This window comes from Hevea brasiliensis, chromosome 3, assembly GCF_030052815.1.
Source record: "Hevea brasiliensis isolate MT/VB/25A 57/8 chromosome 3, ASM3005281v1, whole genome shotgun sequence".
NCBI classification, from domain to species: Eukaryota; Viridiplantae; Streptophyta; class Magnoliopsida; order Malpighiales; family Euphorbiaceae; genus Hevea; species Hevea brasiliensis.
This window is the reverse complement of record NC_079495.1, coordinates 24,880,790-24,897,139: the sequence shown is the minus strand read 5'-3', so window position 1 is coordinate 24,897,139 and position 16,350 is coordinate 24,880,790. Positions and strand designations below refer to the sequence as shown.

Here is a 16,350-nt window from a genome sequence, read left to right as displayed (position 1 = left end):
TATATGCAATATAGCTAAATAAAATAAACCTTAAATGATACATGAGTACATATGCAAGGTAAAATAATATTTAAGAAAGTAGTTGGTAATTTTCACTCACTTTGACAATAGTCCCTCTTAACTTGACACTTACATCTAATTGGATGTATTAATTCCCTTGAACTCTAGCCCTGATAACTCTATCCCCATTCCATAAGAAGAGTATATATATATATATATATATATATAAGTATATTTAATTAACAATTCTAGTGAGATTAGGCTATACTGCATTTCTTTCAAGACAAACAGCTTTCAACAGCTGAACATGGGACCTTTAACTCACAAAGCTATATGCATAGCGTTCCTTACAGTATACATAATTTGACTGCCGAGACTTAATGTCTCAGTCGTTGAACATGTATTTTCCAAAATATTCATTTTATGTTTATTCCTTTATTCTACTTATTCAATCACTCTATCATACATTCAAAAGATCATTCTCAACATTTTTAACTCAGGTAGGCTTTTATATTTATAATATTCATTTTCCATTAAGTAGATTATCCAACCCTTCCTTAATTAGCTAATTTATTTAAACCCTAATATTATGCATCAATTTTAGATAATCTTACTCATTTATACTACTATTCTAATCTCTATTTGGAAGAATATAAACATAGACAAGATTTACTTATTATGCTCCTAGGGTTTTTCTTTTTTATATCCTTCTCCTTAGCTTTAGATTCTCCCCCTTTGCTCTTTTCCAGAAGTTATTAAGGTTGTGGTATATTTAGATTTCTCTTTATTTGTAAAGGTTTGGAGAAAGTAAGAGAAAAGGGTGTGAGGGAAATGAAAAGGGAATGGAAGGAGATATGGGAAGGTTTTAAAGTATAGAAGAAGTTGGTTTATGAAAAATATCTGAATTTCTCTCTTTTATACTCCTGCCTCCATATTCAGAGTCGGTTAAGTTCTTCTAAGAATCAAGGTGCCTTTTCATCAAATACTCCAAAATTTCCCATTTTAATTTATTAATTACTATTTTAGTTAGCATTTTAATTAATCTTTTATTGTGTTATATGTTAGGTTTGGTTCCTAGTCTGTAACACCCCTATTTGAATAGCCTGGTATATTTCACTGTTCCGGTGACCGGTGTCGATCCAAACAATTAAGGGGATTAGAACCACATTTAAGACAACTAGAGAAGTTATAAATACAAATAATTAGTAATTGCCAATTAGTTAAATATAAATAAGAAAAACAGAATATAAGAAGTTAAACGAGCCGAGAGTCATAGCGATGGGTGACCGTCTCGGGAACGACTGCGAAGCCATTTTAAACTTAAATTTCGAACTGTAAAATGTGACGCTGCGATCCTTAGGACCCTTATGAACACAGTGGAAAAGAAAAAATCACGAAAAAGAACTGTTAAGTCAGTCAAATAATTAGGTCAGAGAGCCGAAAGAAATATTGAATTATTTGCAAACTGGGATGAACCGATGAGGGGCAATTTGGTCAATTGACCCCGAGAGCTGACTCCTGACCTAACTGTCAAATAAAATTGGAGAAAAGAAATTTTCGGAATCGAGAATTAAATTAAAGAACTAATAAAAAAAATAAAAAAAAAGAGGAAAAAGAAAAAGTTGAAAAAGGTTGATTACATCATGCTTGACACATGCATGATGCAATAAACTTACTAATTTAAGAAATTGAAAATTGTGGGATAACTATCTATTAAAAGAGCATAAAATAACAAAAAGAAAAAAAAAATTTAATTACTTCTCCTCTATTCCCGTCAACCCTTTCTCTCTCATTTCTCTCATTTCCTTTCCACCATTAACACCCATTTCAAGCTTTCAAAAGCTTGATTTTATTTTATAAACTCCCTAACTCCTTTAAGTAAATCTTGTTCTTGGACTTTGACAAGCATCTTGACAACAAAAAGAAGAGGAAAGAAAGAAGATTTGAAGAGGGAGAAATTCAACAAAAGAGGTGAGTGGTTAGTTTTTAATATTATGTTTAAATTCATATTTTAGTAGTTGAATTATACTAGAAATTATGGAAAAATGAAATGAAATAAATTGTTGAAGGACCAAACCTAAATTTTAGTCAACTAGGGTTTGAGGATGTGTATGCATGAACTTGGTGAATTTAAAGGTGTATGTGAGCTTATTGGTGTTGAATGATCATGATTAAATGTTTTGAATTAGTTAAATGCATGAGGTTAGTGAATTAAGATTTTGAACATTAGGGTTTATGGACCAAAAATGTGAGAAATGAGTAAATGATGTCTTTGACCTATTGTGAAGTGAAAATGGTCATTTGTGACCAAATGAGTTGTGTTGGAATGGTTGGAATTAAAGTTAAATTCGAAGGGAGTATGGTCATGCCGTGGCAGATGACCAAGTCAACTTTGAAGGACCAAAATGAAATTTTACAAGTCCAATTGGTATGGGACCGATTGGGGATGAAAATAGACATTAAATGACACAATTTTCATTTAGGAAGCATGCCCAAAAAGTGACCAAAACCTAGTGAACAAATTGACCAAAGTTGAAAAATTGCAGGCTACCCTGTACAAACTGACCAAATGAACAGTGTTTGTTCATTTGGTCATAACTCGAGCTAGGCAGTTCAAAATGACTTGAACTTTTACTAGTGGTTAGATGAGATATAGACCTAAAACTTTCATGAAGAACACAAACCCAAATTCTGCCAGCAACTAAGTCATTTGGCCACCCAAAGTTGATGACCCAAAACTGCCAGCACCAAAATTGCCCAGAAAATCTAGGTTGTGTCCAATCCGGCAGCCATGGTTCAAATGGCCATAACTTGAGTTACAAAACTCCAATTGGAGTGATTCAAAAAGGAGAATAAATTTACGACAATAGGGAATATTTTCTATGAAGAAAGGTTTGCCAAATTCTAACAGCAGAATGACCAATGGAACAGTGCAACTAGGGACACCAAAACTGAAAATTTGACAATTTTGCCTAAAGGACTTAAGCTTTGAGAAAATAACCAAAACCAACAAATTTAATGACCAAAATGTGGTATGTGGGTGAAGTTGGAGTTTCCATACCTATTAAGCCTTAAAAAGTCAACAATTTGACTTGAATAGTGTAGTGAATAGTAACCCAAAACACAAAAACTTCGAGAACGTCGAAATTAGCACATTAAAGCTAGATAAAAGTGAAGTTAAATTTATTTTTGGATTTATGCTAAGTTATGGTACGGAAACACTATGAAACTGTGTGTTTCAGCTGAAAAAGGCTTGGAAGCTCTGAGAGACTGAGTCAAGGCCTAGAGGCGACTCACGTCAGGTCTGTGCACAATAATTCTTGTTTAAATATTTTATTCTCAAAAATTTGACTCCTCTGATTAATTATGTACTGTGTTGCCATTTTATAATCGCAAATATGACTTTGAAAATTGATCAGATTTCTCATAAATTATTTAAATAAATTGTTTTGAATTGATTTTGTGTTCACACTTAGCATGACAGTATCACATTATTCCTCCTCCATTTTTGGGGTTGAGATCGTTTATTTTCCTCACTCTCTGGCTTGCCAGTTGAGGTTGAGATCGGATGAGTACTCATTAGCTAGCTAGCCACCTCCCTCATTGATTTCGATTAATGGGGTTGTAGATTGCTTTGTCGTGGTGTACAATACGGTATTGATCAGAAATTTTGTGTCATGGCTTAAGTTGTGTATGATTTTGGCAACATTGTGTTTATTAAATTATTTGACTAAATTGTGTTATTATGAGCTTTGATAATTTGTGAAATGTGATTGAGAAATATTTAAATTGTGTTTCATCAATGAATGATTTATGTATTGTATTTTAAATTTTTATTGTGCACCACTGAGTATTTTTATACTCAGTGATAGCTTATTTTGCTGTCGCAGATAAGAGCAAGGAAAAAGCAGCAGAGTGAGTTGCTATTGAATTGTGGACCACACTGATCTTTTATACGGGTATTATTTTATACCCTTGTAGTTAATTTTGATGTAAATATTATAACGCTTTATGTATCAAAGTAAAGTTCAGCAGTTGTAAAATAAATTGTAATAATATTATTTTTGGATTTCCTTCTGTAAATTAATATTTCTACATGTGAATTTCATACTTTATGCATTGTGATTGAAGTTATTAAATACTTTGAGATGATAAATTTTGATTTGGATTGTAGAATTATTTTGAAGTGAATTGAATTGAGTTGACTTGAGATTAATTGAAGGTTGGGAGTTGAGAAAATTATTGTAAGTGTTTTTTTTTCAGGTATTTGAAGAACTATTTTCTCCAAATACAAACGGAACTCTGTCAAAATTTTTATAAAATTTATGCAAAATTAAAATGGACAAAAATTTTTACTAGTATTTAAATTTTGAATAAATGGTTTTTAATTCCTACCAAAATGGTCACCACTTCCAAAATGTAAGAAAATTGTTTTAAAATCCCTTGTAGGGTACTTAATGAGTTATCGGTAAGTGAAGTTCGGTAGTTCATTAAGTATTCTACGGGATCATGTTATGCCTTACAGAGGGGTAAGGTGTGACATAGTCACCAAGTCCCAAGAGAATATTCCATTCCCCAAGGCATATTCCAACTAACTATGGTGAAGGGTATTACACTTCTAATTAGGTTTATCCCTTTTTGTTCTAATCTTTGTGACCTTGTCCTTGGGCCTACAAAGAGAGCATATAGAGTATATTTTATTAACAACTTCATTAAGATAAGGTTAAAACATATTTTATGAAATAGGCAACCTTCAACAATTCAATGTAAAGCTTTTGGCATCCGAAGTTACATGCACTGTATACCTTATTGTTAACGTAGTTCGACTGTTGAAGTTTGATGCTTTGCTTGTCGAACCTGAGTTCCTCAAAGCTCCCAGTTTACTTTTTATCCTTGTTTCTACTCATTTAATCTTTTTATTCATTCTCGATCATTTTATTACCATTTTAGCTCAGTTAAACTTTATCCTTGCTATTTGATAAAATTCATTTAACCAATTACTTTCATAAAAACGTTTATTATTTAATCTCTTTAATCCCTAATTCACAAATCAAGTTTAGGAAATTTAACCTAGTTATATATAACTATTCCAATCACTATTAAAGGAAACATTAGTGTAAGAAACACTTACTTAATGTACTCCAAGGGTTCTTTTTCTTTTTTCTTTTTTTTTTGTATTCCTTTCCTTAGCATTGGTTTCTTCTTATCTGTTATTCTGCTAGTGTTCTTAAGGTTATACTTCATTTGATTTCTCTATTTGCAAAGATTCAGAAAAAGTGAAAGAAGAGAGAATGTAGGAAGAGAATAGAAAGAGAAATAAGAGAATGGGGAAGCTTCTAGAGAATGAAAAGGAAGGTGTGTTATGGAAAATATCTTATGTTCTCTCCTTTTTTATACTTTTGTCTCTATACATTCAGCAACTGAAACTAAATTCTTTTGCAGTTAAAGATGCTCTTCTTTTAAATACTCTAGAATTCCCTCCTTAAGTTGGTTAATTATTACCATAGTTTGTTTATTATATGTAGTTTACACTTTCATTGGTTCAAGCTAGGTTTCATATTATTTAAGTCCAGAGAAGAATCCATTCCCTGAAAGCTTAATCCGGCACACTATGGTAAGGCATATTACATTTAGGTTACTAAAAATTAAAATATATATATATATATATATATATATATATATATATATATATATATATATATATTATTTCTTCCTCGTGTCTCTCCTAGTTTTACCTTTTCTAATCACAATTTAATAAATTTCAAATATTCTCATTAAAAACAATATATATTTGTTTTACACTAACAACACCATGTAATACCCAAAAATTTAAGGTATATATAATTTATTAATTTGATTATTTTAATATTTTTAATACATTTTGAGATTTATTTTAAAATTTTAAAATTTTATTTTATTAATGAATTTGGGTGTATTTAGCGAAATGCTGTTTGTTTGTAATTTGAAAGAATAAATTAAAATAATTATATTTTCTATATTATTATTATTATTATTATTATTATTAAGAATATTTAATTTTTAATTGAGATATAATAATAATAATAATAATAATAATAATAATAATAATAATAATAATAGAATATTTTGAAAATCGCATGACAGCCCCCCTTCCTCCCTTTCTCAACGCCTCCTTCCCTTTCTGTTTTTCATTGCTCCAACTGGCAACTAGGCCGCCACCAAATTCAATAGTAAAAAATTTAAATTCAAAATTTTCAAAATAAATCTCAAAATGTATTTAAAAATATTAAAATAGTTAAATAAATAAATTATATATTTCTTAAATTTCTAGAGTATTACATGTCGTTAGTGTGTGTGTCTATATATATAGACACACACTAACAATATATTGTTATTAGTGTAAATATTTAAAAATTATTAAATTTTGATTAGAAAATGTAAAATTAGGAGAGATGTGAAGAGAGAGATTTTTTTTTTTTTTTTAATTTATGATAACATGTAAACCTACATTTTCATGCAGTATGGACTTTAAGTTTACTCAAATCAAAATTAAGGGGTCCTGAGTTTTAGGATAGAAATTGAAGTTAAGTGATGATACTGAAAAAATACTTATAGTAGAGTGATAGTGAATGAAAATCAATCAGTTAACAGAGAAATTTATAATATTCAATTACAATAATTTTAAATATTCAAATTGAAATTGAGCGAGTTTTAAGAAAGAAATTGAAATCAAGCAATAAAACTAAAAAAAAAACATAAAATTGAGTAATTGTGAGTGACAAATACCCTATTTAAAGTTTTAAACATGAGGATAAGTAAAGATAATTTTGAATTTGAAATCATAATAAGAGTATAGCACTCTATTTAGAGTTAAACTAATCATCTTACACACGCATTGCGTGAATAATTTATTATGTTATTTTAATAATATAATTTAATATTCTTATATTTTATAATTTCAAAATCATATTATCTTCGTAAATATAGTAAATGCAATTTAAGTGTTATTAAAATTTTATATGTTTATATATTTATCTCAGTCAAATTAAATTTACATTTTTAAATGGTTATTAATTATTTTATAAAATATTATTTTATTATAATGTAACAATATAATATACTTACAACATAAATGTAATTTAAAAAAAAAAAAAGAACATGTATGATTTAAAAGAATATATTCATAATAATTAATGAACAATATTTGAACCCTTAAAGAATTGAATTACCATTGGAATTGGGATATATAAAAGTTATTGTTTTTCAATAGTAAATTTTTCAAGGAACTACTTATATAATTAGACCCACAAATACTGAAAGAGAAAATTATCAATATCCATGATAAAAAATGAATTATAATTTATAAAAGATTTTAAATTATTAATTAAAACTCTAATATATATGTTTGTGTGAGTATACACATCTAGTAATGACAAAATATGAAAATTTTATATAGATAAGGAAGAAATAAATAAAAATAGCAAAAAATAAAGAGAGATAGATAACTATAGCATACAATTTGGTCTTGAACTTGGAGTGCCGAGATAGTGGTGAAGGCTTCTCTATTCCAAGATATTGCGCGGAAATCATTTTTTCACCATTGGATTACTTTGTGAATTCACCGATACAAACCATTCTTACTAAGGATGTTCATGGAGATTCATAAGAGTTTAGGCATATCTGTAAAGGGATACCAAAGAGGCATCTTCTAATTACAAGGTGGTGCACATTTGTGAATTACAAGAAACTTATTGCAGGTGATTCTATATGAGGTATGATCAACTATATTTCTCTATCATGTGACTAATATAAATATAAATTACACGATAAGGTTTGTTAGCCTTATCTAAAGCTATTTTATTTACAAATGATAGAATTTTATAGTTACAGATGGTTATGTTTACATTATCCCCATCATTTAGATTAATTGATATTGTTAAATAAAATTATTATTTTTTAATTTTCTCTGTTATGTAACTGATATAAATATAGATTACATGATAATGTTTGTTGGCCTTATTTATTTTCAAATGATAGAATTTTATGATTACAGATGATAACATTTTTTTTAGAAAATAAAAGATAGTGCTTTCATTAAATAGAGATAGAATACAATTCTGAAGTACAAAATTTCATACTACTACAATTTTACATAAGAAAATTTAAGATAAACTACTTATATAAAATATAATAGTAATTAGCTTAATTTGGCCATTCGACGGGAAGCATGCTCCACCTACGAGCCTGATTTTGAAACCATCAAACTTAGATCTCACGCTAACAAGTAAAAGGACTACCAAATGGAAAGGGAAAAAGTTGAGTTGGCACACATATAACCTTGGGCCAATGGTTTGGACAAGTAAAGGTTAAGCATTTTATCAAACAACTTATATGGAACTTGAGTATTCTTCAAATTAAAGAAAATCACAATCTTCATCTTCCTTGCAACACATAATGGAATAATGGTAGAGGCAGAAAGCAGTTTCAAGCAGCCAAGATGGTCTCTTTAGGGAATTAACACTCTTAACATTGGTGGCACTCGCAGAATTGGGAAAGCAATGATGGAAGAGCTTGTTGGGCTAGAAGTTAGATTGCACACATGTTCAAGAAAATGAAGCAGAGCTAAATAAGTGCTTGAAAGGCATTGGGTCAATTTGTGATGCAACATCACCAGCCTAGAGAGAGAAGCTAATTGAGAAAATGGGTTCTATTTTTAATGGTAGTCTCAACATTCTTGTGAATAATGTTGGCAAAAATATCAAAAAGTCAACTATTGAGTACTCTGTTGAAGAATTTTCAAAACTCATGACAGCTAACTTTGAATCTACATACCATTTGTGCCAACTTACACATACTATTCTAAAAGTGTCAGAAGCAGGAAGCATTATATTCATTTCCTTAGGCATAGGTCTTTAACAATTTAGTGGTGGATCAAATTATGCATCGACCAAAGCTACAATTAATCAACTTACGAAGAATTTAGCTTGTGAGTGGGCAAAAAATAATGTTAGGACAAATAGTGTTGCACTGTGGTGTTATCAAAACCTCACTTATGGAAATTTTTCTTAGTAATAAAGAGTTCTTGAATAAAATAGTATATCAAACTCTTCTTCAACACGTTAGAGAACCAAAAAAATTCTCATTGCTGGTTGCATGCCTTTGCCTACCTGTTGCTTCATACATTACTAAACAGATATTTCTGTTGATTAAGGAATTAGTAAGAATGGATTTGATCTTGGTAAGCAACTATATTGAGCAAATTAACCTTCTCTTTTCTATTTTTTTTTCCTCTTGATTGAAAATGCATTTTTTTGTCCAACATATTGAGTTGTTTATCTTCATTAAAATGTTATTATTTTTTATCAAAAAAACTTACAGAAAATCACAAATCATTTAAATGTTGTATTTCATCAATCTAACAATGCCCATTGATTATAAATTATTACACAGAGATTCAACCTTTAAGCTCAATTCTCAATTTCTCATTAATAAATAATGTGATTTTTTTTTAATAAATTTGATTTATTTTTATTTCTTTGAGCTTTAAGCCATGCGTTCTTGATTTTCTTTGCCCATATTCTTCATAGCTTGTGCCTATTGAGTGCAACAACCATGATTGTATGTTCTTACTCCAAGGTAAGGTGAGGTGGTAAAAGTGGCAGAAGAAAATAGCCGTTGCTTGGAGAACATATGAGTTTGGGTTATTTTGATGACTTTGTACATGCTTTATTTTAGATTTAAATTACTTAAATTGTTTGTAATCTGTAGCTTCTTAAGGTGAAGAAGAAAATGCACTTGCAAGAAAGAAGAAAGAGTTTATAGGTAAGAAATGAGCATTGTTTTAAAGATGGGTGCCAACTAGCCATTATAGGTTCAACATAGACAACCAATATCTTATTCACTCGCCTCTTTCCATGTGAAATCATGCAACTTGCTTACTATGCAATTTTGTGTCTAAATGTTATGGTTTTTTTTTTTTTTTTTTTTAACCTGAGGTGTCTAATAGGTTCAGAATTTAGTTCAAGAGTGTGTTAGGCAATAACTAAATAGTACAAGTGTGTGATTATGTATTTGGCTAACACCAAATCCTCACAGAAGAGGAGACACCAAATCTTCCCAAAAGAGGCGATAAAACTCAAATTTATTAATAAAATTAGACTAACAACAAACACATATCTATTACAAAAGGATATAGATAGTTACATTTAGACTATCCCTATCATTTAGATTAATTGACATTGTTTAAATAAAATTATTATTTTTTAATTATGCCAAGTGTCAATAAATGATGAAAACACCCATAAAATTGTGGTTAATAGTTTTTGAGTCTTTTGCTTTTATATGTGTGTGTGTACGTGTTGTGTTTTATATATATATATATATATATATATATATATATATATATATATATATATATATATATATTAGATTTATAAAATAAAAAATTATTTAAACAAGCTATAGTCTTGACAGGCATATTACTAAAAATATTATTGTGGCCCAGGAGGTGTTTCACTCGATGAAGAAGGAAGACAATTAGGTTTGGTTTCATGGCTATAAAGATTGATGTGGAAAAAACTTATGATCGAATTTTATGGAATTTCATGTTTGACTCTCTAATTGAAGCAGGCACTTTGTGTCATTTGTCATCATACACTGTGTGTCTTGCAACTCTACACAGATTTAGTGGAATGGCAATGTCTCTGTTCCTTTTTATCCTGCTAGAGGTTTAAACCAAGATGACCCCCTGTCTCCTTCTTTATTTGTTCTTTATATAGAGCAACTCTCCCATGCCATATCAAGAGCTGTTAATTTGAATATATGGTGGCCTATTAAACTAAATAGGGGAGGACCTAAGCTTTCCCACTTATTTTTTACGAATGATCTCATCCTTTTTGCTGAAGCGAGTGTGGATCACTTGACTGTTATTAAGAATTTCCTTAATGATTTTTGCTTTTGTTCAGGTTAGAAGGCCAATGTGCGTAAATCTCAAATATTTTTCTCCAATAATGTTAGTTCTCAACTCTACAATTCTCTGAGTAGGATGCAAGGGTTTTAGGTCACTAATGATTTAGGTAAATATATGGGTGTGCCTCTCTTTCATTCAAGAGTTCGCAAAAGTACTTATGATTATATTCTCCAAAAAGTGCAAAAGCATTTATTGGGGTGAAATGTTGACCATTTTTTTTGGCTAGTAGGATTACTCTACCCCACTCTGTAATTATTTCTATTCCATTTTATGCTTTGCAGACAACCAAGCTGCCTGCTTATATCTATAAAGATGTTGATAAACTCTGTCATAGTTTCATTTAGGGCTCAGTGGAGGGTAAGAAATGCATGCCTCTTATTAAGTGGGACAAGGTTCATCAGCCTAAAGAGACAAGTGGTTTGGGTTAAGGCTTTCTTGCTAAAATTGGGTTAGACTATGATCTCTTCCCCAAAACTTTATGGGTTCAGGCACTTTTTTCCAAATATCATATGGATTTGGAAGGGTAATCAATGGGCAATCTGAGTTTTAATTGTTCAGTTCTTTGAAGGGTATTCATGGGGTTTAGAAAGATTTTCTTCATGGTTTAGCGTGGTTGATTAGTAATAGTCGAAGAGCTCGCTTTTGGCGTCATTGTTGGTTGCTAAATAATTTTTGTTTGGTAGATGTGGCTTGTATCATGTTCCTACTTTATTGTCGGATGAAGTTGTGGTTGATTATATTAATGATAATGGAGTGTCGATTTGGGATAAGTTTGCTTCGTTCCTTTCCCCTAAGATGGTTGACCTCGTCACAACTACCTTTCCTCCTTCTACTTCTCAAGGTACGGATATATGTTATTAAAAGTTTTCTTCTTAGGGAAACTTTTCAGTCAAATTAGCTTATAGTGCTCATACTGCCTCCCCTCATGGTCCTACTATTTGGAAATATATTTGGCAATGGATGGGTCCTTAACGCATCTAGACTTTCTTATGGCTTGCAAGCCACAATAGGATTTTAACAAATGAGGAGAGAGTTCTTCGGCATATTAACTCTATGGGAGAGTGCCCTTTTTGCTTGGGTTTCTCTAAATCTTCTCTCCATGCTCTTCATGATTGCAGGCATGTCGATACAGTATGGCGTTGTTTTGTTCCTAGTGGTCTAATTAGTAATTTCTTTGATACCTTGATTCCTATTACTGTTTGGCGAGAGAAAAATTTGAAATTTAGGGATATTAGTAGTAAGGGTTTGTCTTGGCCCTTATTGTTTGGTGTAGCTATCTGGAAATTTTGGAATAGTAGAAATCAATTCCTCTTTGAAAATGTGATGGCTAAGACTTCAAGTTTAGTTAATGAAATTTATTTTACTGCTAGAAACTATGTTGCAGTGTTTAGTGAGATAGATGCTTTGCGCAATGGGGTGGGGAGGCAACAAGATTGCTGGGTTTCGTGGCAAACTCCTGTGTCTAATTGGTTGCAGTTAAATATGGATGGTGTTATGGCTTGTGATGGCTAATTAACTAGTTAGAGTTGGGGGGTAGAGGGGGGGGTGTGTCTAGTTCATGATGGTTATGGTAGATGATAGGGTACTTTTGTTGCCCAATAGGAAGGTACTCAATGTTATTAGCTTTGGGCTCTCTTTGAAGGTCTTAAATTAGCAAGGAGGCTTAGTGCTTTATGAATCTTTTGATTGAGTGGGATAATTTGCTTGTTATTCAGCTTGTGAATGGTGTTTTGCTGCCTATTATTCATGCTACCTCGCTTGGTTTTTTCTATCCAGAGTTTGGTTCTAAGGAGTAGGATTATTTGTATCTCTCATATATGGGGAGAAGCAAACATGAGTGTTGATTTTCTTGCTGGTATTGCAGTCAATTTCCCTTTTGGTGTTCATGAGCTTCAGCATGCCCCTCTTGGCCTTCAATAATGGCTTGACTATGATTTGTCTGGTGTAGCTTATGGTGTTCTTGTCCTGTTTAGTTTGTCTTTATGCTTTGCTCCCCGTTTCTAAAAAAATTAAAAAAAAATTGTAAAAGATATAAAATTTAAAAGTATTTAAAATTTTAAAAAAAATCATCATATCAATTTAATGAATTAAAACTTTGAAAGTTGTCTCTGTAGAACAAAACTTGTTTGTTCCACTTTGCTCAATGAAGTAACGGATTGTTGAATTTACTAATGTATCCCAAATGCTCTGTTTGTCAAAGTTAATACAGATGGTTCTCTAAAGAGGAATGGTGAAAGGGCTTTATCAGGAGGACTCATCAGGGATGATAGAGGTTGTTGTTTTTATGGTGGATTTACAACATTGGGGGAAGGTTTTTATTGAGCTTTTAACCATACGGGTGAAAGGAAAAAAAAAAAAAAAAGGAATTAACAAGAAGGGGGTTAGTTTGAAAAATATTATCAATGGAAGGTGAGTAGAAAAAAGAATGTTAGTCATATTAGCATTAATTAAGCAGGACGCTATTTATAATGGCATTTAGAAAGAGAGCACCAATACTAATAGTGTTTTGAAGGAGAAAGGGCATGGGATGTTATTATTAATAGCATCTAAGGGTTGGGATGCTATTATAATCAGCACTCCCATGCTTAGACGCTATTATAATAGCAATCTCATGCTTAGACGGTATTATAATCAACACTCCTATACTATGGCTCGTATCATATCCATGACAAACTTTGTTGCTTTTTTTACATGGGATGCTAGTAGGAATAGCGTCCAACCTACCATTCGCTAATTTTACTGTTGCTCTAATGTTCTCTGACGTGCTCTCGTCCATATCCATTTCATGTTATTTTAAGGTATGTTAATTAGTTTCTTTTACTAACATCTATTTACTAACATCTATTAAATAGATGTTAGTAAAAGAAACTAATTAACATACCTTAAAACAATATAAAATGGATATAGACACAAGAGATGACTAACCAGGTTAGAGAACATTAGAGCAATGGTGAAATGGGCAAAGGGTAGGTTTTTATTTTTACGTGGACACTATTCTTACTAGCACTCACAAAAAAACAAAAAGGATTTGTCACGGGTATGGTATGAGCCATAATAGCGTTCAAACTGCTAATTATAATAGCATCAAGTATTGAATGTTAATTATAAGTGTCTAAGCATGAGAGTGCTAATCATAATATATAGTATCCAAGCATTGGCATGTGAACAAACCAAAACGCCATTACAGTTGGCATCCCAACCCATTAATAGCATCCCGGGCCCTTTCTCCTTCAAAATGCTATCAATATTTGCGTCCTCTTTCTGAATGCCATTACAAATAATGTCCTTAATTAACGCTAATGTGACTAGAGTTTTTTTTTTTTTTTTTCACTTGCCTCAATGATAATATTTCTCAAGCTAAACCCCTTTTCGTACCCCTTTTTGTTAATTCTTTTTTTCCTTCCACCCATACGGTAATGTTAATTCTTTTTTCCCTTCCACCCGTATGGTAAAAAGCTCATTTTTATCCCAGGCGCTAAAATCTGGGCTATGTCGGAACGTCTCAAAACTTGCACGGAGACTGAACCATAGGAGTGCGATCGTAATGCAACAATTCTATTACTGTTAATATTTTCCAAGGAAGATTGCAGACTCCAGGTTGCGCCACAACCATAATGCAATATATCCAGAATCTCTTGCAGTTTCATTGGAAGGTCCAAGTCTCACACATCTATAGCTAAATTCCCAGGTGACTGACACGCAGATTTCTCCAGTTCTCTCCTCAAGGCTATCATTTTCTCCAAGTTCCTCCAGCGAGCATCCTGCCTTGGCTCCAACATGATCTTTGTGGTGTTACCTATCCTCGTAGCTTATGTGGATATATAACTTATTATGTTAAAATATGATAATATTTTAAAATTGAATAATAATTTATAGAAAAAAGGGAAATTTTCAAGTAATTATCTGATTATGTTATATATACGGCTGAAAGAAGCAATATTATACGCCAGCTAGATCAAGCAATCAGGGCCGTTCAGATCTTTACACATCTCATCTCCCTTAGCTACTCCACCCTAGATCACTCGATTCAGAAAAAAAAAAAAAAAAAAAGACATTTATCAAGAGCACCACAATCACACGATCTAAATAAAAGACATGATCATCTTTGAAGCTCCATCATCCGAGAAAAATCTTCGAAGCATACGAACCCATACCCGTTCTTATCGACCTCTGCTATCATGCGCCGGCAATCGTCTAACGTGCACCGCTCGTCCCCGATAGATTTGTAAACTCCAAGTAGCTCCTCTGCTGTTATTTTCCCATCCTGATCCGTGTCGAAGAACTCGAATGCCACTCTCAGCTCTTCGTCCGCTGCCGGCTCACAGGCCGAGCCGATCAGGTTCATTAGAGCCTCCACGCTTATGTACCCATCACCGTCTTGGTCCACCTCGCTCAACATCATCGCCAACTCCTCTTGGCTAGGTGGCTCCGCTCCTAATCGGCTCAACAGAGCCTCTAACTCAGTCCTCGAAATAATCCCATCATTATCCCTGTCTATCAGCTTAAAAGCCTGAACCAGCTCTGAATAAATATCAGAGGAGATATCAGACCAGTCACCTGATATTTCAGGGAGAACAGTAGTGGGCGTTCCGAAATCAACCACACCACCTCTTGAACCTTGCTTATCATTGGAAATAGAAGAGTCCGAGGACGTAGACGACAAAGCGCCATAACTATACGATGAAGGGTCAGATCTGGAGACAATAGATCGGTCCTTTTTGGATCGAAAGAGACGTTTGGGGCTGATTACCTTGATGAACTGATTCATGGCGGAAAGTTTGAGTAACCCAAAAACAGAAAAGAATACAAAGAGAAGAAGAAGAAGAAGAAGAAGAAGAAAGAGTTGATGGGTTGAGGAGAAAGAGAGACGAAGGTGGGTGGCTTAAATGGAGAGTGGGAGCAGTGAGAGCCATGGCAACTTCCAGGAAGCTTCCTATGAAACAAGAATATTACCTTTTTTCGGTGGATGGGTATTTATATGCGTATCGTAAATGCTAAACGGTGGAAAAAATGATAAATGTTTCGCGGGTAACTTTTGTGAACGTGTTTGGTTCGTTGGATTAAGATTTGTGTTAATCGAACGAATCTCGTGCTTTCACGAGACCTGTACGGTAATTTCCGCATCCAAGCGCCCAATTCAACACACTCAGTTAATCATGTCGAAAAAATCTCCGCTTAATTTGTTCTTTAAAAAGCTTATTTTGACTCTTCAATTATTATTTAATTGTCATTTTAATTTCTGAGAAATGTAGAGTTAAAACAATTTTTTTTTAATTTTAATTGAAATTAATTAAACCCTTTATATTATAATTTTAATTAATTTCAATTACTTGCCTTTAAATTACCTTCCTTATTAATTTTCTTTAACATTATCAATTAATGTCATTAATTTTGGATTATTT

The 16,350-nt window shown here is 32.0% G+C and overlaps 1 protein-coding gene and 1 pseudogene across 1 annotated transcript; one reads left to right on the top strand and one right to left on the bottom strand.

The window, feature by feature from the left end:
* The first annotated feature begins 8,441 nt into the window (after positions 1-8,441).
* LOC110652114 (tropinone reductase homolog At5g06060-like) lies at positions 8,442-12,460 on the top strand (annotated as a pseudogene).
* Positions 12,461-14,836: 2,376 nt separating this feature from the next.
* LOC110652116 (probable calcium-binding protein CML36) lies at positions 14,837-15,892 on the bottom strand. Its single transcript, XM_021807630.2, has one exon. It carries the CDS (start codon positions 15,714-15,716, stop codon positions 15,048-15,050), a length of 669 nt encoding a protein of 222 aa, XP_021663322.2. The 5' UTR covers positions 15,717-15,892; the 3' UTR covers positions 14,837-15,047.
* Positions 15,893-16,350: the final 458 nt, after the last annotated feature.